We start from the raw sequence: 24,103 nt of genomic DNA on the forward strand, positions 1-24,103 counted from the left end.
CCCAAAGGCCAGAGCTACCTCTTGGGATGCTTTCCCTCCAGCAGTACCGCTTGCTGCAGAGCTGCACACCTCTGCCACACTGCAAGGCAGGCAAGGACTGCCGAGGGCCAGCAGCTGGAGTCTGAGTCTGGCTGGCCTTATATAATGTATATACATGCACACATGTATTGCATTGTGTTTGCTCATTCACCTCTCCCCCGCACGCACAAAACAAAGATAGCATGTTATCTTGATCATGCACTTAACAAGGCAGTCTTACTGCCAAGGCATTCTGGTTTGCAAGTACACCATGTGTGTGTGTCTGTCCACAAGCTGATTTGAGCCTGTTGGATATGGATCTGTTTTCCCTAGCATGTCGCCCTCAAAGTATTAACTGATGTTATTCAGCGTTTCTCAGCCCTGAGAACAGCTGCAATAGGTGAGTTTCACTGCTAGACATCAGCGAGCATTTCATGCTCTACCCTACATTTTCAACTTGACAATAATAGATTCAAATGAAGGTGACTATAAGTGAGACTTCTGGAGGCAAAGCTTTCTTCAAGTGCCAAAGCGTATCAATAAATACATTGAAATAACAGGGATCACTTAAACACTTCCAGTTGCAAGAAGACAGGCTCAAAGATTATACAGAAAAAAGGATGATGCCTCTTTGCTGTTCTGCAATGCGAGAAGAATTGAAACTGAATTTGCTGATGATGGTTTTTTCTTCCTCTTTGCTTGTTTCGAATCCAAGATTTTCTGTCCTGCTTTTGCTGAAGTCCCAATGAATAATCAGAGAATAATCAAAATTGAGACATCCCAGGTGAAAAGAAGTTGGATCTTGATTGAAGGGAAAATGCAGGCATTTTGAGTTACTGTATTTGGAAACTTTGACATGTCTGAGTTCCTCCTGCCACTTGTGAGGTCAGGAATCACCATACCCACACAAGCATCCTACACAAGGCTCAATCTGCCTTTGTAAGAAACCTCTTTCCTCGCTATCAAGCCACTGTGTTGAATCCAGTGCTGGCAAATCCTATTTTTCTCCACAACTCCACTATAAGAGCAACCTGTTGTAAGAGAATATACTCCTGCATGGTAGAACAATACTAGCCGTGGCTGGATACGTGAGTATGGCAGGAACAGATCCTGCTATATATATTAGAGATCTGTAGGAACCCTGTTTATGTCCCCCAAAAGACTCTTGAAGGCAACAGCAAGCTTCAGATCGGGTCTGTCAGCACAGTCCTCTTCTGGCTATGGCAATCTTCTGCTTTGATTTCTTGTATTGTATGTTCACAGCCCCTCTGCATCAACCACAAACCCACAGGTTAGCTCAGTCTGTGCAGCACCTTCGTTAACCGCTCTGGGTAACCATCTCTGATCAGAGCCTTTGAGGGAAACCCTGGCAGCCACAGCTCTTCACTCCTGGCTAATGCATGCACTGGGGTTAAATCAGAGGTAAGCAGGGCAGAGTGTCCTGGGGTTGTCCCCAGGACAGAGCCAGACGAATGCGAACATGATGGGTGAGTTATGCAATTGTGGGGAGAAGATCTAGCAAAACAACAGTGTGCTGAGCTGGTTACAGAGGGGGAAAAAAAAAAACGCCTTCTGCTAACTTCGGCCCAGGCCTCTGGCAGCATGAGTCACTGTGAGCTGCCATGGTTACGAAACAAGTATTACTGTGCAGATACAAACCATGCTCAGAGGCAAGTGCATCGCTAACTAGTTCCAAACTTGGAAAACAGTCGAGTGTAGGTAAGGCCTAATACCAAGTGGGTGTTTGCAAAAAGGAGAGTTATAGCAAAATCCTCTGGAGCAGGCAAAACAGCATGCAAAAATCAGAAAGGACACTGCCGTGTGAAACCTTGATTTCTGAATCTTTTTGCCTAATCCTTCTGGTTTGCAAGAGCTACTGTCAGAACTGTTCCACAAAGAGGGAAAAAGAGGATGTTGCTGCACCGTAGCAAGAAAACAAATAGTAGTGTCACAGATGATTCAGCTGGCACAAATAGTGAGTCATGGAAATGCACCATGGAAATTCTCCAGCACAGGATGCACAGCACAGTGGAATATCTGATGCACATCAAATCTAGTGCCACAGCATCCTTGGAGAGTTAGGGGCAGCCAGGATTATGTGCAGCACTAGCACATGCCCAAATATTTCTCACATGTGACCTCAGCCCTGTGAAGCTGCAGTTGTTAAGCCCAAGATGATGATCATCAAAGTCCTGAAGCACTTGAGCAGCGATTTCACTGGCTTCAAGAGAGCAGTAGGGTTTTCATGAAAAAGGTGTGTCCGAGCCTTCTTTTCAGTCTTTGAGTCACACCACCAATAAAAGGACTCGGAGTCTGTTTGCTAATGATCAGCTGAGAATAACCAGGCCAGGATAAAGGCTGAGGGATGCAAAGTCAAGCGGCTGCTTTGAGGGAAGAGGAGGAGCAAGGGCGTGATCTGTACAGCCGCTGCAGCCTGTGCCCTGGTCAAACAAGCTCTCACTGCTGTGGTAGAGTGGTGCGAGGAATTACGACTGGTTTGGAGGTTACCACCACAAGGCAAGCAGGTGCTGCACCCACTCCCCCAGTCCATTGTGTTGTGGGTACACTGATGCCTGCAGAGACCTCTGGGTTGGAAACAGAAGACTGCAGAAAGTCTGGCTGTGAGGGATTTTTCTGCTTTTTTTTTTTCTCTAGCATCCTTCTTTGCTCGTCTGCCCCATGGTCTCCTGCAACTCTTGTATCTCCCCACTTTGGGTGTGCATAGAATGACAAGCTCACATTCAGCAGCAGGCTCTAGCTGTTTGTGCCATCCCACAGTCAGATGTCTGGCTTAAATAGCTACATCATTAAAACGAGCTACATCAAAAAACACATTAACTTTTATTTTTTTATATAAATGTGTAGTCTTATGCAGTGGCAGCCTGTGGGTCCTAACCACGACCTGGCTCTTTGTCCCAGACATCAGGCAGACACGCAGGACGAAGCAGCCCTTGTCCGGAGGTTTCTCAACAACGTGACTGCATGTCTTCCCCCCCCCCCCCCCCTTCATTACTTACTGCAAAATTTCATTTGGCCATGTTGTACTTTTATAAAAGTGCAGCATTTTCACGGAACAAACTCCATACAGAAGCCTCCTGGGAGGAAAAATGCTGGTAAGTGGTGGGTGATTGAGAAAATGTTTACTTGGATGTATTTTGCATTCCTCTGACAGCCCATGGCCCCTGCAGAATGGCACGTAAAACTCCTAAATCACCCCTGCAATTAAGACCGGAGCCAAACTACCAGCTGTTGGACTGCCTAGCCCTGCATCTGCCGGTATTTTAAGACCACGGAGAATAAAAGCAAGGAGGTGTGTGGCGCTGCTCAGGCCGCAGCTTTCCTGGCACAGGAGGGACTCCACTCTCCCGCCCGCGGCTTCCCTGAGGTGACCGCAGCCTCAGGCGGAGCCTCCAGCGCCGACGCGAGGCCCGGGCAGCCCGCCGCTGCGTTAGTGCCCCTCTCTCGCCGCCGGCCCGGAAGCTCGGCGCCTCGGGGGGGGGGGGAAGCCGCTGGCTAGAGGTCGGGGCCGCCCGTCGCGGGGCCAGGGTGAACGGCGGCAACATGGCGACTGCGGGCGGGCGGGCGGCGTGACGCGTGACCACCCCCTCACCCGGCGCCGCGCGCGCGTCGCCCCCCGCCCCGCGCGGTACCACTCCCCCCCCCCGCTCCTCCCCCGTCAAATCTCGCGAGAGGTGGCAGCGGCGTCGCGAGACTGGGCGCTGTGGTGCGGTAGGAGGTCGGCGGAGAAGGACGGAGCCGGAGCCGCTTCGCTCCCGCCGCCGCCCGCCTCACCCCGCCGCCCCCTTCCTCCTCCTGCTTCCCCTCCTCGGCCGCGGACAGGAGGATGCCGCGCTCCGGGCCGCTCCCTGCCGCCTTCTCGCTGCTGCTGGCGACGGCCGCGCTTCTGCCGGGACCCGCCGCGGCGCAGAACGGTGAGGGCGGCGGGGCGGGGCGGGGGGGGGCGCGTTGTTATGGGGGCGGCTGGTTGCTGCGGGGGCGGCTACGGTGGGGGACGAGGGTCAAGCTGGGGGTGGACCCTGGGCTCCGCGGTCGCCCCCTGCGGCTGGGGGGGTCCCGACCCTGGGTTTGGGGGGTAACATCGCCTGTCTTCGGATCCCTCAGGGGAAAGGGGCTGACAGGGCCGCGCCGCGGCTGTTCCCCCCCCCCCCACTTCTCCTGAGGCGTCTCATGCTGCCGGTAAAATGGAACATCTCCTCCCGCCTACTAAACCTGCATCTGCCGGGCTGCCTTAAATCGTTTATAATGCAATAAAACCGTAGTTCCTTAGCAACTAAAGAGGTTCTCTGATAGGAGCGTAGAAGAAGGAAAAAAAACCCCTTCTTTTTCCTTGTAGGATAGCATGAGCTAAATCTAGTGCGGTATGCCTCCTCCCTGATGAGTTTGCAGCCAAGTGCATGACAATTAGTGGCAGAACCAAGCAGGGCCAAGAGGCTGGCCTAACAGAGTGCGAACCTCCTGCTTGAAGGAAGGTCCTGCAGCGCTTATAAAAATGCACGTCTTATCCTACCATCCGAAGGAGAGAGCGAGCCGTGAAGGCAGATTTTATCCACTCCAGAAGTGCCGGACCACAATCTTTCTGGAGTGGCTTCTTATGCAGCATCATGGTGAAGTTAATGTCAGAGATGCTTTGGCCTGTAAATGCTGTGAAGGGCAGGGATCTTGGCTCACAAGATACTCCAGTTTATGTGAGTTGGGAAAATTTACCTAGAAGGAAGGGATACCTTACTAATATACCAATCCCATACAAGGCTTCATTGTTTCGTCCTTCTTTCTCTTTCCTTCATTCTGCTCTGCAGATATTCAGTCCTAGTGTTTTCCTTCCATTGAGGTGAATTTTGCTTTGTTTCAGCTTTGTTGGCTGTTTGCTCTAGAAGAAACACTGAGGCTTTCAGCATATTTGACAATGATAGGAGAGATATAGATGAAAGAAGTAATGTCCCGAAGATCCCAGATCAGAATTACTGCCTTAGTGTGCACAGATTTTGCAGTCTGAAACCAGAACTGAGCTTCATGTCTGTTAACCAAACAGCAGAAGCTTTGGCATCCACAGTACGTGAATGAAAACTGTAGGCTTTCTGCAATATGAGGGGCTTTTGTGGAGCCTAAAAGAGTCTGGACAAATTACACTGGAGTTCAGTGGGAATTAGGGACCTGACTTCTGTGGGCTCCCAGGAACATGTTGGTTGGGCTGAGTTGTGGATAAAGTCTGGTTCTCTGTTGCAGAAATGCTGTCTGCTTCCTGTGATAGCTGTGCTATCTGAGCATCATTTTGGCAGGCTTAATCTGCCTGTGCTGTGTTTCCCTTGTATTTGGGTGAAGCGAGGTGAGCAGTCTTCTGACATGCAAGTTAAATGGGTTGTGTGCCTCAAGCTGTTCCTGTGCAGACTTAGCAGGCAAGGTGTCAAATGCTGGAAGCTGGTATAACAATTCCAAATAGCTGGTTGGTAGGCAGTGCAAACATTTGGAGTTTGACAGTAATTATATATCTGGAGGTCAACAATGAAATAAATTTTTGGGAGAGATGGAAGGCTTTAGCCTTTTTGGGTCTTAATCATGACTTCCATTCCTGACATGAAGCTAAGCAAGCAGTAGCAGATTTTGGCATGAGGTAAGACTGCAGACCCCAGGTGTGTCCTGAAAGCTCAATTTTTATTTGGTTAACTAGGGTCATCCAAGCAATTAAATGGTAAAGGGAGACTGTGAGTATCTGTGCTGCTGTAGGAGTTTACACAGGTGAGTGAAAACGTACTTGGAAAGGAGTAGAGCACTTTCAAGCCAAGTGGAAGGTGGAGGTCCTTCTGAATAAGGCTCATTGCTGCTGTTGGATTTTTACCCCGATTTGAATGCTGTTGTAACAGAGCGAAACAAATTTGAAGATTGTAGGCCCTGCCACAGAGGAACTGTTTTCTTTCAGCAAATAATGGCCAGTGAGACACTTAATGAAACAGAACAATTCCTTTTTTGCTTTGGTGTGAAGAATAGGTACAGCCATTTCCTGATTTGTGTATACTCCTTGTAAGTCATTAGAAAAATGATGTTGCAGTTTGAACAGGCACGCGCAAGTATGTCAGTGACAACTCTCTTAAAAACAAAATATATCTAACACACAGGTGTGTGCTTTGAAGGTATACAGAAGGATCCCAAAGTGTATATGCAAGAATTGCGTTACTTATTATTGATATGGAGCCATCATTGTAGTGAAAGGTGATAGTCCAAGAGCTGTTGAATATACAGTAACACCACGTGAGTTTATGATGATAAAGGAATGGTAATGTACTTGTTGAAAAACTGCAGGACAGGTCACCACTCACCTGGCACAGAAAATGCCCAGTGGAATCCTGAGTGTCTATGGGAAGCAGTCTTTTTTTCTGCTTCTGACAGGAGATCTCTGTGACTTTTCCAGAATTAATGTAATTCAGAATATTTTGAATCAGACTTACCTACAGATTTAAGCTTGCTAAAACTGAAAGTAGGTTTTTGACACTTGTATGGATTATTTTTAAAGCTCTTGCATAAACACCTAAAGATCACAGAAAAATTTGCGTGTCAGAAATCTAACTTTTCGTGAGTATTCTTCTGAGAAACTTGTCAGGTTCTTCGAGGCTGCATTTCTGACGCACTCTAGCGTGTCACTTGCATCCAGAGCATAGTTTCCATGAAGTGACAGAAAGGAGGGTTAGAAGAGAGATGAGGCAGCATGAGGAGGAACAGCTGGAAAAAGCCAGTCTGTCAAGAAGATCTGTGTTAAACCTGTAGTTTCCAAATGGTATTTGTTGGAAAATCACTTTAGCGCTTCAAAACAGACAGCATCCTCCTTATGGAATGGGGCTTGACTTATCGTTTGGTGATGAATAACATGCCTTTTCCAGTCGCTGATTTGTAACCTTTGCAATCTCTGTTTCTCCAGCTGCTTGTTTAAAAATAAAGACTTCAGTGTACTAATACTTTCACCTTAGAGTGTTTGGATTTAAAGGAGCATGGCTGTATTTTTACTGTTGTCTAAAATAGACGTTTGGACTGCCCCCGTGAAATCTGCAGTGTTTCTTCAGCACACCGACAAGGGAGTTGAATTGCTAGCAATTTTTCAAGTTCTTCTGTTTTCAGATCTTTGGTCTGATAATGTGCACTTAAACCCAGACTTTAGTACGTATTGTGTAGATTGTGTAGAGGAGGGAGTTCTTAAACATCACATTTTAAAAACTGAATGCTGACTACATAAAATTGTTTGGGTTATTCAAAACTAGACATAAATGGAAATAAAAACAAGTTAAGTTAGGTGGTACTTGTTTAGCTCTGCTTTCTTCATCCTCTGTTTGGATGAATGGGAAAGAACTAACTAGCTGGCTAAAAACAGAACATGGCTTTTCTGTTGGCAGAAACCAGTATAGAAATGACCATAAAATCAGGAAAGGGTAGCTTCTTAAAGTGAGTTTCTTCTTAAAAGAACAAGTGAAAAACCTTCCTCTTATCCTTGTAATGCTATTTCTGACTGCTGATTCTCATCCATTTTGCACTAATTTTCTGACATGATTTTAATGGTCCCCAGATAAAACTAAGAAACAGTTTCATACAGCATTTATGGAGTGTAAGTGTGGGCTGAGCATAGAGGGAAATGTTCAAAGTTCTGTTCTCTTTCCCGCCATTGCTATTCTCCTTCCTCCTACAACTCCTGCGTAGGAAACTTAAATACAAGCAATATGACTAACATGTATACACTCGAAAATTGCGCCAAATTCTGACAGATCTCAGCTAAGAGGTAAAGAGGCAATAACTGCTAGCATTGACATTTCAAACTATAGTTTTATTTATGTCGAGAAGCAGTTCAAAGAGAGGGACTCAGTGGAACTACTTTTCAGTGATGAAATACACTGAGAGCATTAACTGTCCTGACAACATACTGCTGTATAAAGATGACTGCTTGTTAAATTAATGAATGAGGTGCATTCTCCCCTTCACAATGAGCTGTTTCTTTTGCTTTAACTACTACTTCAGAGGAGACAATTGTAAAAACTTGCATTGTAAAGGACATTGTAAAGGCCTGTGATTCATCCTTAGATTGTAAAGCCAAAGCATTCAAACTGTTCTTAACTTTCAAGTGCTGGAGGTGCTGCAGCTCCCACTGACGAACCTGTTAAGACTGAAAGTTAGATAAACTGTTTCTGCTTATCTATTAGCTGGAAGGATCTTCTGTAAATCTAACCTAAACCTGCTTTCCTATCGTTTTAAGCTTTTTATTCTTTTTATCCATGCAATTTAGCGTGGGGAGGAGGGTGTTACCTTCTCATCAGCAATTACTTCTCCAGGTTAATTGTCAGAGTCATTGTTGAAAAGTTACATTTTCCTGTCTGTTCCTGGTGCTTTTCTGTGGATTTTCTTCAGTCACGTTTTCTGGAGTGTGATGTATAAAACTGGACACCCTTCCATTTGGGACCAGACCAAGGTTCAGTGGAGTGGAAGGATCACTCAATGTGTCTTGCATATGGCATTCCCCTTTGCATCACAAGACAAATGGTTTCTTACAGTAAAACATTTTTGACTTGTGTCCAGTGGGATCCTTTATGGTGGTCAGATCTCACATTGCAGGGCTGCTGCTTTGCATTCCTTTACTGCATAAACCAAGTAGTTCTTAGATGTTTGTATTAAGTGTCATCTCACCTACTTCTGATGTCTTCCCCAGCTGTCAAAAGTACTATTTTATCTTCTCAAGCACCCACTCCTGTTTTTTAGCTTGCTTGGTTTTATTGGCTTAAAAGACCCTCTAGCCCCTCATAATTGGTCCTATTTAATTTTGTTTTCCATCTACTTGTTCATGTACTGTATCTCATAAAAACCACGCACATGATACACCAAGCTATGCTAATGAGATTTTATTTTTGGTTATGAGGCTCTTGTATAGGGCAGTATTAAAAGCTTTACTAAAATTAGGAAACCTGCGTCTGTTCTTTCTCCTCTGGAGTCACCTTTGGTTTTTATTAACTTTATAGTAGGAGGTCAGATTGTCATGGGCAAGCTGTATTGAACTACAGGTAGGCAATACAGCTCTGTTCTTCCCTCCCCCAAGCCCTTTTCCATTTTTGAGCACTTCCAAGCAGATTTCTTAAGTTCTTCCTGGAGACTGAAATTGGACTGACTGGTCTGCGATTACATGGTATTTCCATTTTAAACATAGGCACTGTCAGCCCTTTTCCATTCACCCATCTTCTACAAGTACTGCAGGAGTTGAATTAAACCCAGCAGCTTGACACCCCCAAATTTTCCAAAGCAACCGGTAATCTGGTTTTAGAGCTTGTCCCTGAGACAGTTTATCGCTATGACCATCCTTTTTTTTTTTTTTTTTGAATGGCACACGTGATGGTAGGAGTTCCTTCCACTCCCTTCCATGCACCTGAGCTGTCTGCCCACACCAAAGTTGTGCTGACGTTTGCAGAAACCCACCAGTGGTTAAGGTGCTGCTCCCACTCTCAGAGCCAGGGGCTGAATGTGCAGGTTTACTATCTGATACTGCACACAGATACTTGAGGACAGCCTTGGTGTGTTCAGTCAAACTTCTTAAAACAAGCTGCTTCTTTGTATTTCATAATGATTGTAGTGATTTCTGTTTTGTTTTTTTTTTTTCCAGTTAATGCTAGAATATGAAACCTGACTTGTATAAAGTTGGAGGAGGGAGAATGGCTATTAAAACATAAGTCGGGAGTTATCAAAGCTCCATATCAAATATAATATCCAGTTGTTCAAATCATGATAATTATGTGAAATGTTATTTGCGTGCCTTTAAAAATCTTACTTGATATGTTAAATTTATTTTCACTCTTAAGTTAAATGCTTTTTTGATGTCTTGTACTACATGGTCTGGTTTTGGTGTTGAAGGAGATTCGGTCTAAACTAAATATAATTTCAGCCTGGATTGAATGTCTGTATCTGTGTCGACTTGGAAGTATTTTTCCCCTAGTAAGATAACTACTGTAGACTTTTAAAAATTCATGCCCTGTTGATAAGCTTGAAGCTTATTTGGGTCATCTGTGTGGTTGAAGTCACCACTTACTCACTGACACAAACTCATTCAAGAAAAGACAGTAACTTTTTAAGCTGTGAAGGGTTCTTCATCATATGTTGTCAGAAGCTGTAGATCTCTGCTATAAGTAAGAATTAGAAGTTTTTCGAGAGCAACATGTTTGTGGTTCCCCCTCCCGTTGCTGTTTGGAATGCAGTGGAAAACAGCACCATCATGTCAGCATAGTGTTTCAGCTGCTGGAAGGTGTGTATGCCTGTGGGAAGGCGTGAACAGTGAGCTCTGATCCTGGGAAGCAGATGTTGACTAAATATGACCCCAAATGGCACACTGTTGAAGAGCTGTGGGATAGGAGAGCCTTTATGCTTTTCTTAATGGCTTTGATGTTGAAACGGGCAGGGTAGCAGAGATCTCTGCTTTGCAGCTGCTTTTGAAGGAACGAGGAAGAGGCATTGTGTCTGTCTCCCACTCTTTGGAGAACTTCAGTAAGATGGAGTCTCAGGGACACAATGTTTATATCAACTGTGTTAGCTTTTGATACCAGGTTGGAAGCCTTTTGATTATATCAAAGAAAAAGCAGGGGCAGGGACGTTCTGAAAGAACAAATTTTCCAGACGAGGAGGAGTAAAGTGCCCAAGACAGTAGGTGACTAGCTAAATGGATTTGCATTGTGAGACCTTTTTGCAGAGGAAAATTAGATCATAATGTCCTGCTCTGGTTTGAATAAAGAAAAACAGAAGGTCTTAGATTGCTCTAATTCATATAGGCTTGTTTTACATTACATGCTTTAAAATGCCACATTAATGAATCTATTGAGCCAAAGTGCTACTTAGTGTAGCTAAGTAGTGTAGCTACTTACTACTTCCCACATTTTGTGAATTATTGTTAGCTTTGAGTGCACAAAGGGATCATGGTGGCTCTCCCTAGAGCTTGTGTATTTGTTTGGAAACCTAAACTAAATGCATTTTCCAACGGGCATATTGAAGACATGAGAAAATAAGAGGAAGGGGAATATAATGGGCTAGAAAAGGGAAGGCATGAAAAGATGCAATCAGTCCAAAACTTCAGCAGTAAAAGTGGGTGAAAAGGATTTAATTCTGGGAAGTTGATAAAACTGACAAAGAATATATTTTAAATTAAAAAAGAGAAAATTGAACTTAAATGCCTAGAAAAGAGCTTGACAAGGATTTTGGCAATGCAGTAGGCTCCCAACAGACATCATGGCAGACCAAAGGCAGACTGAAATAATTTGGTGAAGGTGTACAGCAGGAGTTTGAAAAAACAGATGCTTGAGTGTATTTGTAAAAAATGGGTAGATACCATATTGACTGATCACTCTTGGATTTTTTTTTTTTTTGCCTAGTTTGTTAGAAAAGCTTTGTGGTAGTTAACTAGGATAATCTACCTTAGCAGGTTCAGGTTGTAAATATAGAGGTATTTTAATTCCTGTCATATTCATTCAAAACCCCTAATAATGAATTAAGTGATGCTAAACTGGTTTAAATGCAGTTATGAATTGGAGTTCAGCTGCACTGTTTCTGTTAGTCTTCTTAAATTCATGCAAGTGTTGTAATGTTAAGAAGCTCTTGTCTTTCTGTGATGCTAAACATAGTATGTAATGACTGACATAAGTGTTCAAAATATTATGCGATACCCTCTTGCTTGAGGAAAATCTGAAATTAATATTACAGTCCAGAGCTTAAAAGAGCAATGAAGATCGCTCCAGAGATGGTTGTGCAAGTTAGTGTTGCTTGGCTTGGGAAGGTGCCTTTATACAGGATCTGAGATTGTGAAGGACATCGTGAGAATTGGATATGGGTGTTTTTGTTTTCTGGGAGTTTTTTGTTGTTGTTTTGGTTTTGTGGTGTTGTTTTTTTCTTTTTTTTTTGGTTGGTTTTGTTTTGTTTTTAATCTCAGTACAGTAAAGGATAATTAATAAACTGTAGTTGCGAAGGACAAAATAAATGCTACATGGGGATTACTTTGATCTGTGATACACAGCTTTCCATGGCACCGTGAAAGCGGTGTCTTGTCTTGGGTGCAAGACTGGCAAGATTAGCCAGGCTACTGTGTGTGCAAGGATTAATTTTTCCGCTGAATTATTGGTGGGGTGAGGGTAGCCTGGTGGTAAAAATCTATAGTGTTACAGAAGATGGACCAATTTTAATTCCCTGTTTGAGCAGGTTAGAATCATTGTTACCAGGAGGTAATGCAGGCTGATGGAGCAAAGAATTAGAAGATCCGTAACATATAGTTTTGTAGTATGTTGTTGATCTTGTATTCTATATATCTGCAAGCAAGGACAGTGAATTTCTGTTTGTTGTACTTTTGATTGTTAATCTCTGCTTGAGGTATTCTAACCCATGTGTACAGATAGTTTGCCTAAAGCAAGCTTTCACAGGGAACTTAATATCGTTTTGTCCTCTCGGCTTTGCAACCTTGGATGCTTAAAGCAAGCAGCTGACTCCCACTTTCACATTTTATACTATTACATATCCCTGTGATTTTTCTAGAAGTGTGATGACATATTAATTCACATTTTGTAGTCTAGTTTGAAATGAGAAAAACTTATATCACAGTATGTAATTTGAAATACTTCTTAGTTCTGCATATCAAACTAGAAAACTTGTAAAAATTATGTTCTAGAAGCAAAATCTATGCATACGATTCTTCAGATATTGAGGAGCTTTGCAGGAGAATCAGTCTCTTCCAGAATTAAGATTTTTACAAGTCGGCAAAACTCATCATAGCAAAATTTCGTAGTTGAGTCTTAATAATAAAGTACATGCTGGGGCATTGTGTGAGAGGAGGAGGAGGATGTCTTTAACTTCTGGATCCTCGCTGGTGGGGATGCCTGAAGTTTCTGAGACCTCAGCACATGTTGTCCTGTGCCACTTCAGACTGCCACCCCATACCACTGATTTTTATTCTGTGAAGTCCTGTGTCTGTAATCTTTATTTAGAAAGGTGGTGTTATAGCAGAAAAAGATTGTAAACTATTCTAACAAGGTTTGAGGAGGGAGTTAAGAGGTTGAGGTCAAACAAAGCCAATGATAAATGACATGGAAGAAATAAATAAATATATGTGTGTGTGTGTGTGTATATCTCAAGTCTGCGGAATTTAGTATAGTAAGAAATATCGTAAAAGGATGTGCAAATTGCAGTTTTAAGCCAGATAGTCACCAAATAAGCAAACTTTTATTCTGAGTGTGACGCATTATCATGTCTTTCTTGAGTTTGTAGCTGAAGACTTTCAGTGTAGGCTCTATAGGGCAGTGTAGTTTACACTTGTGATAGATTACCTTAATGACTCTAGGAAATAAATAGGAAGCTCAGAATTTGGAGATACTATTTTATTCAGTGTTTGCATATGGTAAAGCAAGTTCTGCAGCAAACTTCTTCCTTTTGTTATAACTGCCAGGCTACATAAACAGGGCATTCAGCAGTTAGTTGTTGTTGAGGCTTACCACTTCACTAGAAGAGAGTTGCCTTGGGGAAGTGTTTTCAAATTCCCAAAGCAGCTGAACGTCGAGGTTTGGTGACTCAGAGCCAGTCTACACCTGGTCTTTGGAAGTCTCTTCGGAATTTATGTATATTGGGAAGCTAGGGCTTGCCTGGTCTGGCTTTTTTTCTTGTTTTTGTTTTCCCGCTCCTGCATTTTCATGCTGGGGGAAAAAAAAAGGTCTGACAAAGTGAGCAGAGCTGTTTACTGGCTGCTATGCTGTATATGACCCATCCCATTAGAAACAAGTAATTTTTATTTAACCTAATGGTAAAATCTGAGAATGTCTCAGGCATATTGGAGAATTTGGTGCAGATACTTCCAAAGGGCAGGTGAAAGAACTGTCTTTGGTAGTTATTTGAACAAATAGACATTTTAATTAAACTTGGAGAGCTTTTCTTTTGTACAGTTGCTCTAAATCTGCAGTAAGAGAGAAATACATTCAGGTTGCTGCTCCCTTTGTGCTTCATTTTGCTTTAAGAAGCAGTACATTTGGTGCCTGTTTGGTCCCCATAATCTAGAAACTAACACTGCCAGTTATTTCTGTCTATCTTATTTCATTCAGGGTACTTGCCTTTTTGCTCTTACAAGCTTCACCCCTTTGCGCAGGCCTGGGGATGACCATCGGTCTCTGGTCTGACACTAGTGTTTTCAGAACTGCCAAAAAAAAGTTGCATTTCACAAAATTGTCTTCTCTTCTGGGCTTGTGTTTCTGTTGATGACTGGCACCCATCATATAATGCTTTAGATTGTGTTCACCTTTGGATTTTCCCCTATAATGTAAGTGCTGTCACCTCTGACTCTTGTACTTTTAAAAGTATTTGAGCTTTATTCTATTTGTACCAATTCTTTCTTTATGCAAAAGGCTTGGGAATGACGCTTGAGTACCTGGCTGTAACCATTCAGTACTGTGAAAGGTTTTCTGCTTGTTGTCAACCATAATGGTAGTCTAAATGTTTTCATTTCCTTCTATTGTGTTATTTGTGTTTAGATTGGTTATGGTGCAACTCTCCTCATGTTTTCCCCTGTAACTTTGACAGAGAGGGCACCATGTGGTAATGCAGTGTTCCTTTCCTGGCTATTTGCTTCCAGAAACAAACTGCTTGAAGTGGATGGGACAGTTGGCGTCTCTGCCCAGTTTTGAGGGTACTGAACCTAATATGAGACTTAGATATACAGTATCGATGGTTTGTTTTTGGATTTAATTTGTTAGATTTTTGACTGACAGGTTTTTCAGCACTTTGCTGCAAGTTCTGTAGTGCTCAGTAGCAACTTCTGGTCTCACTTAAGGGTACAAGGTAGCTTTAAGCAAAGCTGTGTGTTTTGGGTCTCAGACTCCCGAAGCTGCTATTTTTAGCAATAGCAGGATCAATTTGGTGACCCCATTCTTGAGCCATATGGAGTAAAAAAAAAAAATTAAAAATCGGTTTTGGTTTCTAGGAAGGGAACTAGTTGGGAGAATGGAGCAAAAATGACAGGACAGAGAAAAAGAGCTTTTAAGGAGCTATAAATAAAAACCAAGGCAGGAACTGTGAAGGGCATGGATGAATACAGTAGTGCTTGGAGTATTCTCTTTCACTGTACACCTCCATCTTCATCTTTTCAAATCTTGCTTTAAGTAGATACAATAGGGTGTGCGGTTTTTTTAGTACATAGTAAGCGTCCATGAGTTCTGGTTGGTTGTCAGTGGCCTACATTCACGTTTTTCAGCAACGCATTATTGCATTCTTTTTTGTTGTCCCTTTATTTATGCCTCTTCTAGGCAGCAAATTAACTGCAGAGATGATTTATCTTTTTAACAGCACCTACCAAATGTTAACCTGGCATTGGTTGCCCAGTCACTCACTACCAGTATGAGCATGCCTTGTCGTGCATTGCTGCTCTCCTGTTTTGGGGCCTCCGTGTGACAAAAAGAAGTGGATTTATAGTTCCCAAAGGGCTTTCCAAATATTACACTGTTGTCCTCGTTTTGCAAACTGAACCAGAGCTCTTGTCTCTCAAAGATGGAAAATTACTAAGTAAAGCTTTTCAGTTTCTTTGTGCAAATGTAAACTTGCTCTAAGATGGCAATGAAAACATCACCTCTGGTTTAGGAAAACCCTCAGCAGCAAACTCCTAAAGGCTGGCAGAAGATGACTGTATGTTTGCCCTGTTCTTACATTCTTGCCATGACCACCACTGTTAAAGGCCTGCTACAGGATCAATTCTTGCAGTGCTTTTGTCTGGTCTCTAGTAAGGTATTTAAAACATATCTTTTAATGCTGTTGTAAAATGACTGCACAATTGAACGTGGTCTTTGGTTCAAGAGCATGTGAAAGACAACTTAATGTTGTCATCATGTTGTTAAGTACGACAGCTCTTTAACAGTGCTGTGATAGAAAATAGAAGTAGTACGTTTTTTACTTGAGTTTAGGGAGATGATTCAAATTAGATTTTAACCAAATTGTTTAGGTCACCATTTATACTCAAACACCAAAAAAATTTCTCTAAAATGTAGTTAAACACTCTTTTAAATATATCTCAGCTGTGGGTCTGGATTCCCTGGTATCTTGAGTTAGGCTGGACTTGAGTTCTCCTAACGGTTCAGGCAAGCTGGATCTTTGCACTGACTTCAGTGTAGTACTTTTTTTCTTTCATATCTTGTCAGTTTTATAGTGAAGTCATCTCAAACCCTTGCCTTTCAAGCTTCTAGTTTTTTAGTCCTATCAAGCTATCTGCATTAATGCATTGTATTGGTGTTGTGGTGGTACTGCTGCTGAGTTAAAAAAATCGGAAGAATTTCCAGATTAATGTTTAAAGACTGCTTAGTGAACTCTTAGGGGGCTTCACTTATTTCATTCTTGCAGAAGCCTTACAGCAAATACAGTTTTTGTTTTGGTCCCTTCCCTGCCCCCCCCCCCCATTAGTGTTGGTAGCATGGTGGTGGTGTTTTGTAAATTTTCTTCTTTATACTGAAAAAAGGAACAGGTTTTTCTCAGTATTTTATGTCACCTCCCTTTTATGCTGCCTACTTGAAGAGTCCAAATCGGCTTGGCCCTTAATTGGATTGCCACTTTTGCTGCAAAAGAGGTAGGGAAGCCTTTTAGCAACGGGTGCAGGAGGGCTCCAAGTTGTGTTCGAAGCTATAAGGCTGACTCTCTTAGCTAGAAAACCCAGAAGCTCAAAAATGGACCCCTTTAACCATGACTGGCATTTTTTGGGTTTTGTTGCCCTTCAGCACATAATTTGCATGAGGCGTGGGGACAAAGTCAGGAGATCTCAGTGGCTCAGCTCCCTGTGATGAGGAGCCTTTGGCTGCAGGAAGGTGATTTCCGTGTGTGGATTACAATGCACAGTGTGGGTAATCACCAGTTAGGCTTGCATTAATCTTGGCTGATACTGAACTTGAATTTCATCTCATAAGTAGCGATATTTGATGCTGTAGAGGAGTTGCCCTGAAGTGTATTTTTGTACTAATAATCTAAGCGGTATTGATAGGCCGTGTGAGATCAAACCCCCAGTCCAAGGAAGGATCCGATTTATGATGTAACCCTGATGCAGCTGCATGTACTGGCACAAAGTGGTGGGAAGGGCAAGGCTATTTCTATTGGCATGTCCTGTATAGGAGCGATAAGTGTTGGTAGACAGTTTGATGTGGATGTCTGAATTAGCAAAGCCTTCCTGTGGTCAAAGGCATGTTCTTAGAGTAATAGACACGTCAAAACAGGGAGAAGCTGAACTGCGCTGTAGAAGTGGCTTGGGGAAAAATATTATTCAAAAATGCAACTTGGAACAAGCATCTCTCAATTTGCAAAGGAGCGTAAATCTGGCAAACAAATTGTGGCGTCCCTGCTACATTTTAATACATTTCCTTCCTGCCTTCCTCTTCCCTGTAGCTGGAATATAATATGGTGTTCTCAGGGAGAATAGCCTGTCTTTGGGCTGTCCACTGCTGCTTGTATACACTGCATAGCTTGTCTGACCAGGGAGATCAAGACCTGACCTGCTAGAGATGTGTTCACTCTGAAGTTAGCAGTTAGTAGGCAGTAATTTGCTCCAGCTACAGAGAGCATAAACTTTTGAAGAAAATAAAGCATCCCTCCTCTAACCCCATCACCTGCAGTGGGGCCAGTATTTTACATATTGTTATTAGGCAGATCTTGCTCTGTTAAAAGTTGAACTCTGATTTCTATTTTAAAATGCACTGTACCTTCTGCTAATAGCATTTCTTGTGCATAAAGAGGGATTTTTTTTTTTTTTTTTTTCCTGAATGACTTGTTCTCAGCCCTGCCTGGGATTGTGTGACCTCTTACATAATCCAAAAATTCTGTAAAAAGCATTTATTTTAAAAGGTCGTTGTATTGAAATGTCCTGCTTCTTCATCATGGATGATACAGAGCAGCTTGTACTTCTGCAGAATGCATAAAGGGGAAAAAAGAGGTTTGCCATTCCGTATGTGCTGCTTTTATGCTAAAGAGAAATGTAATCACTCTCCTTTCAAACACATGTTTGTTGGATCAGGAAAGGTCAAAGCAAAATTGAGGAGTACTTCAAACCTTTAGCTCTCTAATGGCATAGTCTGAGGATTTTAAATAATCTGAATGCAAGGTATTTCTTGTTATCCTCACCAACATTTTGTAATGTTTTCAATAGCTTTAGGGTGCAAATCTGGTTGTCTTAAAATTTTTTTGAGATCTTTAGCATGCAGACTTCAGTTGCTGTGTTACATGTGAACACTGGACAAATTTCAATTGCTGTCTACTGTAACTCAAGCTTTTCAGTGTTGTGAAGCTGAATTCCTTCACGCTTATTTCCAGGGAGTGGGTTCCTAGTTGTGAACAATTTTTTTTTTTGCAGTATACAGGAGCTTTTCTGCTCCTGTGTGTTTTTGCTTTAGAGAAATTATTGTATATTCCTTAGCTACAACAATAACATTTCTGTAGCAACCTAAAAAAAGGAGTCAAAACTAATAAATGCTGGCTTATTTATTTTTTTTCTCCCTGCGTGGATGATGGTCTTTTGTCCCTAAGTTGTGCCAGGGAGAAACATAAACTGAGAGAACAGGAGAATAATGCCTGCCTTTTCTGAGGATGATGCAAGCTTAATCTTTGGAAAAAACTTAGAGAAACTAGTCTACAAATTCTCCATGGAAGGAAATCTCTTGTGATAAATGCTTCTTGATGCATTCAAACCAGCTTCCCGACAGCATGCACTGTTTTGAACAACCAGGCATGCAAAAGCAGCATTTGCTATGCAATTACATAGTTTTAAAAAGGCTTGGCATAGCGTCCTGCACTATGCCAGCATTAGGCAAGCAATGATCCCAGCTTTTTCAGGTGATTAGGTTGGGTGCCTGATACCAACAGCCAGTTTGAGTGTTTGTTCTGTAAGTGTCTGTAGATAACGGGATTTTTTTTTTTTTCCTTCAGATTAAAATGGTTTATAGCTCAAGGTCTTACTAGAGGGAGAGCGTGGCTACTTAGTGAACCTGATTAACACTTGTATGTCTGTTTTGAATCCCTAATCAGTGGACTAGAGAATGAAAACTGCCTTAAGACACCTGACTCTTGCATCAATCCTACAATGCCGAGCCCTTCAGTTTGTAGTCAGCCCAGGGGAATGTTTTCTAGCCATAATACATGGAATGTTCAAGAACATGATGATAACAAACCTCTTCGGGATTTTAAGATGCTTAATATTAAGACTGGCTTGCGTTCTGCTGGCGTTGCCCTGAGTTGAGATGCATGTTCTTCTGTGAGGAACGACTTGCTGCTTTCCTGGAAGCACTCAAATGGCTTTGTCATCCACATTTTTTTAAGTGGTGTTATGTAAGTTGTTGGTCTACACAAACTGCCAAATGAAGTTACCCAGACTTGTCTTTTTTAAAGCACGTGATTGAAATGCCACGTAGCTAAATATAATCCTGTTTAGGATGTCATCTTCTGTGCTACTTGCAGTGTACATGAGCTGCTCTAAAGACAGCTAGGAGTAGTTCTTGACTGATATCCTTTAATAGTTTCTCTGAAATATGAAGAAATGTGCTTTTTAAGGCACTGAACAAATGGATGCACTTACTGTTGATCTGGATACCATTAATTGTTTTACAGGCAAGTTGATGCATGCTTCAGACTGCTGGCTTCATAATGTCTCCGTCGATCTATTGTTTATTTGGAGAGTGTTGGTCAGAGTGTTGTAAGCAAATGAGGGATTTTCTACGCTTCCTATAGAAGACAATGCTTTATTATCGTATCTGCAGTGATATATAAAAATGTCTCTCCAACCAGGATGTCCAAAGCAGAGAGAGTCACTTTAATGAATAAACTCACAGGGCAGAGAGGCTTGGAGCTTTCTCGTTTATATTCCTTCAATGCCTCTAAGCAGATGGACTTAAAACAAAAAGCAGGCTTTCATAATGAAGAAGCTATAAATTGAAAATAGAGCTTACACTCAGTGGAAAATGAGCTATGATAGGAACTGCAGAACACACTTTAGGGACAAGCCTGTGTAAAAATAGCATCTTTTTACCCCATGTCTCCTCCTCATGTGTCATCTGCATAGTTAGATTGTACATATAAAACACTGCTTTAGTTATCAACACTTTTAAGTCCTCTGCAGAAAAATATAGGAGTCAGTGAGTTATACATCCTTAACAAAGCGAGCAATTAAATGTTGATATCAAGGTTTGCTTACCATTTTAAAGTGGAATGTATTTCAGTTTTGTTCCATAGTTTTTTCCAGTAACTAGGTGAAATACCAGGTTTCCCAGTTATTTGTAAAAGACCTAAGTCAGTCAGTCACTTCTTCAGACTATATACCAGAGAACTAGAAGAACTTTTTTCCTAGTTCTTTAGCTGGAAAGAACAAAGATCCATGAACTCCTACACTTCAAAAAGTGACTATAGCCAGCAGGGTGATGTCAATAGGGAGCCAAAATGATGGAGTAGATATTAATTTCTTGTTCTGACTATTATTCTCTTGCCAGATATTCCAGACTTGAATCTGTTTTCATGTCTTCTGCCTTATGGTATCAAGCATACATGTATGGAGTTGTTACAAAAGTAGAATTGTAAACACTGTCCACAACTCGTGAAATCATGTGTGAATGAGAAGGATGCCTGGAGAAGGTTTCTGAACCCAAACAGTTTCTATAATGAGAATATATTTGGGTGAAATTAATTTCCTGAAATTGTAAGTGTGTAGCTGTAATTGCTATGACACACCAGTGTCTTTTCTATCCAGTGATGTTTGAGCTGTGCTTTGAAGTGTTTTTTCAGTGACTTATGGTTACTGAGATCAGTTTTTGCCAATAAAAGTGACCATACAATAATAGTTACACTTGAAAGTCATTGTAGTGTGAAGTTAAGCATTGCTTTTTTTATTGAGAGGAAACTCTTGAATAAAAGCATCCATGCTTTTAATGTATGTGGGAGAAGGTGAATGGGCAGCTCAAAGGCCTCAGCCTGATCTAAGGGTTGCTTTAGGGGGGAGGCGGTTGGACCAGAGGACCTTCAGAAATCCTTTCCAGTCTGAATTGTCCAGTTTATAACCCAGAAGCTGATCAGTGTGTCCTCTCTCCATCCACCTGTGCAGAGAAGCGTCTCTTGGCTATGTGGGGCATATTCCCAGGATGGTCTCGCAACAGCGAAGGCTCTGAAACCATTTACTTAAGGACTGTCTGAATTTCACTTCAGCAAACAAATGAAATTTAGTTTTTCTGTAAATCTTTTTGCATGTCAAACTAAGCAAGGTTTTCTAATGCATGGCAAAATGAGGAATGTTGGTCTGAATCCAGAAAATGTTAATTCTCATGTCTATCGACTTGGAGAAAGTAATCCTCGGGTTTCCCTCTCTGTGAAATGAATCTAACACTACATCCTGGGCTCATGCATTTTATATGATGATCTCTGGGTAACGTTTTCCTCTGTAGCAAGTCATAACCTACCTTCAGCTATATAAAGCTGCAAGATGAGATTGCAGGAATTAATTTCATGTATTGCTCTAGTTCCGAGTATGCTTATAGAGAGTATAGGCTCATCTGGATATCAGATACAAATGTCAAAGTGCTGTTTTTAAAGCTGCTTCTGTAGTTGGCTAAAGAATAGGGCAAAGCAGACCAAGAAAATTAGTGCCAATTTTTTAGTTCGTGGAACTGGTACGGTGCATTTAGGAGACTACAGCCAAAGGTTGTCTGACGCGACACGTGATGGTTACTGGTGCTACGGCAGCTGGTGAGTCATACTCATCAAAGAGGACAGGGAGTGCACTGTAAAATTTCAACCCGTCTCTTCTCAGTGAAGTGATTAAGATCAAACCCATTTCTTATCAGTGGTATGATTAAAAACCGTGCTCTCTAGTGATAAAAGAATGGGAAACCATCAGACCTGCTAAATGACAGGTGAAAACAGGCAGGATGATTTAGTGCTTTCCATAGAATTGAGGTGTCTTCACCCTTCTCCTCCAGCTGGTGTGCCGGCTGTCACTTTTTTGTAGATTTGACTAATTTCAAATACTTTGGTTTAATAAAGGTGAGCATTGGAGAGAAAGTAAACATTAATTAGGCTGCCTTTTTTCCTTCCTAAGTGAAGTAAAAATGCAGTACTTTGACAAAGTGATGGTGGGTTTTTTCCACCCTCAAAAAATTTATCGGTTAATTAACACCCTTCAGTGAAGAAGAAAAAGGTGTTAATTAGACAGAGTACCAGTTTAGTAGAGACACTTGGTGCTCAGGTTTTCAAAGCCTGGATGATGGGTGCAGTGGGAAAATGGAGAGGGGAGAGGAGGAGGGCGGCAGCTTCTTATTGTAGTTTTCTTTGATATTCTGATGCAAGTTATAAGTGAGACTGTTGCTGCTGTTTAATAAAGGTGAAAATAAGCTAAAATGAGGGCAGAGCAAAGCCAGCTGAGAAGCACTTTGGGGACTGCCCAAGATCATCTGTGCCTTCATATTTTAATGATGTCTTTTACAGCTAGCACTTAGCTTCATCTCCTTTCCCAAAACTGCAGTCTGCCTGATCATTCATTCCTTGGAGTTCCAACCACACTTTGTACCCCTGAGTCCTAGTGTCACGACCAGACTTGGAAGAAGGTCGTTGTCTCTGAGCCAGAACAAGTGCAGCGTTTTCAGGAGCATGTGAAGTGTTTTCAATATAATAATATGACTCCCTTTTGAATCCTCATAACGGCAGTTTTTTCTTAATTCTACCACAGAACATCAAGCTATTTTTATCTAGTCGCTCTGAAGCATGTGCCAGTGGTGGGAAAGCTTCACTTTATTTTACCTCTGCAGAGCCTAGGGTACTTGGAAAACCTGGAAGAATTTAAAAAAAAAAAAAATAAAAATCAGACTGCATAATCTGGAATACCAGTCGGGAAAGAGGTGTGAAAACAGTTTAATGAAGACACCTCACTGAAAGCTTCAACCCTAATGCCTATTTTTGGTGGCAGAACTTTGATACCAAGGGTGATGGCATTTGCTAGAGTAACATATAAATATCTTATCTGGAGCATTTGGGATAACACTGGTCTATAGAACATATAAAACTTCACTTTGGCAAAGATAGTTGGCTTTTTGTTATTCCATTTAGGAAAGGCATTCCTGAAGGCATGTATTCACAAAAATGAATTACACTATACATACACTTATAATAAGGAAATTTTTAATGGGTTTTCAGAGACAAAGGGAAACAAAAAAAAAAAGGACTAGCTTAGCTCTTACTTTATTTGGTCTATAAATAAGTGGAATTGCAGGCAAAACTCTCAACCAATGCACAGAAATAAAATCTCCAGAACTGTGCTAAAGGCCTGAGAGCAGTGAAATACAGACATATGGTGGGCTAACAGGACAAATAGGAAACATCAGCCTCTTGCTTTTTACATTATGTTTTTTATTGTAAATATAGACAGTCTGTAAAGCATTCAGTCCCTAAGCAGTGTACATTTTATCTGTGTATTGTGGGTTCATACTGAAAATCGGGTTTGTTTTTGCACTAGCTTTGCAAACTCTCTTTTTTTTGAGCTTTGAACTGTGTTTTCTTTCTTCATATAAGTGGAATTCACCACAAGATAAAGATAGGGTCAGGACAGGATAGGATTATTACCTCGCTTGACAGAGATGTGCGCTGCTTTGCCCCAGCTGTAAAATTGCTTTGTTACATCTATATTCCTTGTGGTTGAAAACGTCCTTGGAAATACATTGCCTTTCCTTCATTTGGGTCACCTTTGTACGTTCTTGTGCATGTGTCCTCCTTTGAACTGCTCTGATTAGCCTTTTGTGCTTTTGGGCTTCGTAGCTTCTTGTTTCCTGATCTTCACAGACTCCGTTTTCAAGACGGTCTCCTCTTGCACTTTGATGTTGATGGTCTTGTGCTCGTTTTCAGCTTTAATCTTCATGCTTGATACAAATAAAACCTAGAGAAATTAGTTTCTTCTACATTGTTAGGGCTTTTTGCAAAACCTGTATTTCACTTAAACCTGGCTGCTTCTGTCTTTCTACCAGGACTGGTTTCACATTTCTTTTCCTCAGCTAGCACTTACCTACATTTTCTCAAGGCAAAACCTAGCTTTATTTTTTTAAAC

At 41.8% G+C, this 24,103-nt stretch overlaps 1 protein-coding gene across 1 annotated transcript in view; it reads left to right on the top strand.

Annotated features, from left to right (window-relative positions):
- The first annotated feature begins 3,710 nt into the window (after window positions 1–3,710).
- The window catches only part of NPTN (neuroplastin), a 59,817-nt gene continuing 39,424 nt past the window's right edge, over window positions 3,711–24,103 (top strand). Inside the window, exon 1 of the mRNA XM_072871672.1 lies at window positions 3,711–3,950. Within this exon, the coding sequence (XP_072727773.1) occupies window positions 3,863–3,950 (88 nt within the window). The 5' untranslated portion in view covers window positions 3,711–3,862. The remainder of the gene's footprint in view (window positions 3,951–24,103) is intronic.

Source organism: Ciconia boyciana, chromosome 8, assembly GCF_034638445.1.
Source record: "Ciconia boyciana chromosome 8, ASM3463844v1, whole genome shotgun sequence".
In the NCBI taxonomy this organism is placed as follows: Eukaryota; Metazoa; Chordata; class Aves; order Ciconiiformes; family Ciconiidae; genus Ciconia; species Ciconia boyciana.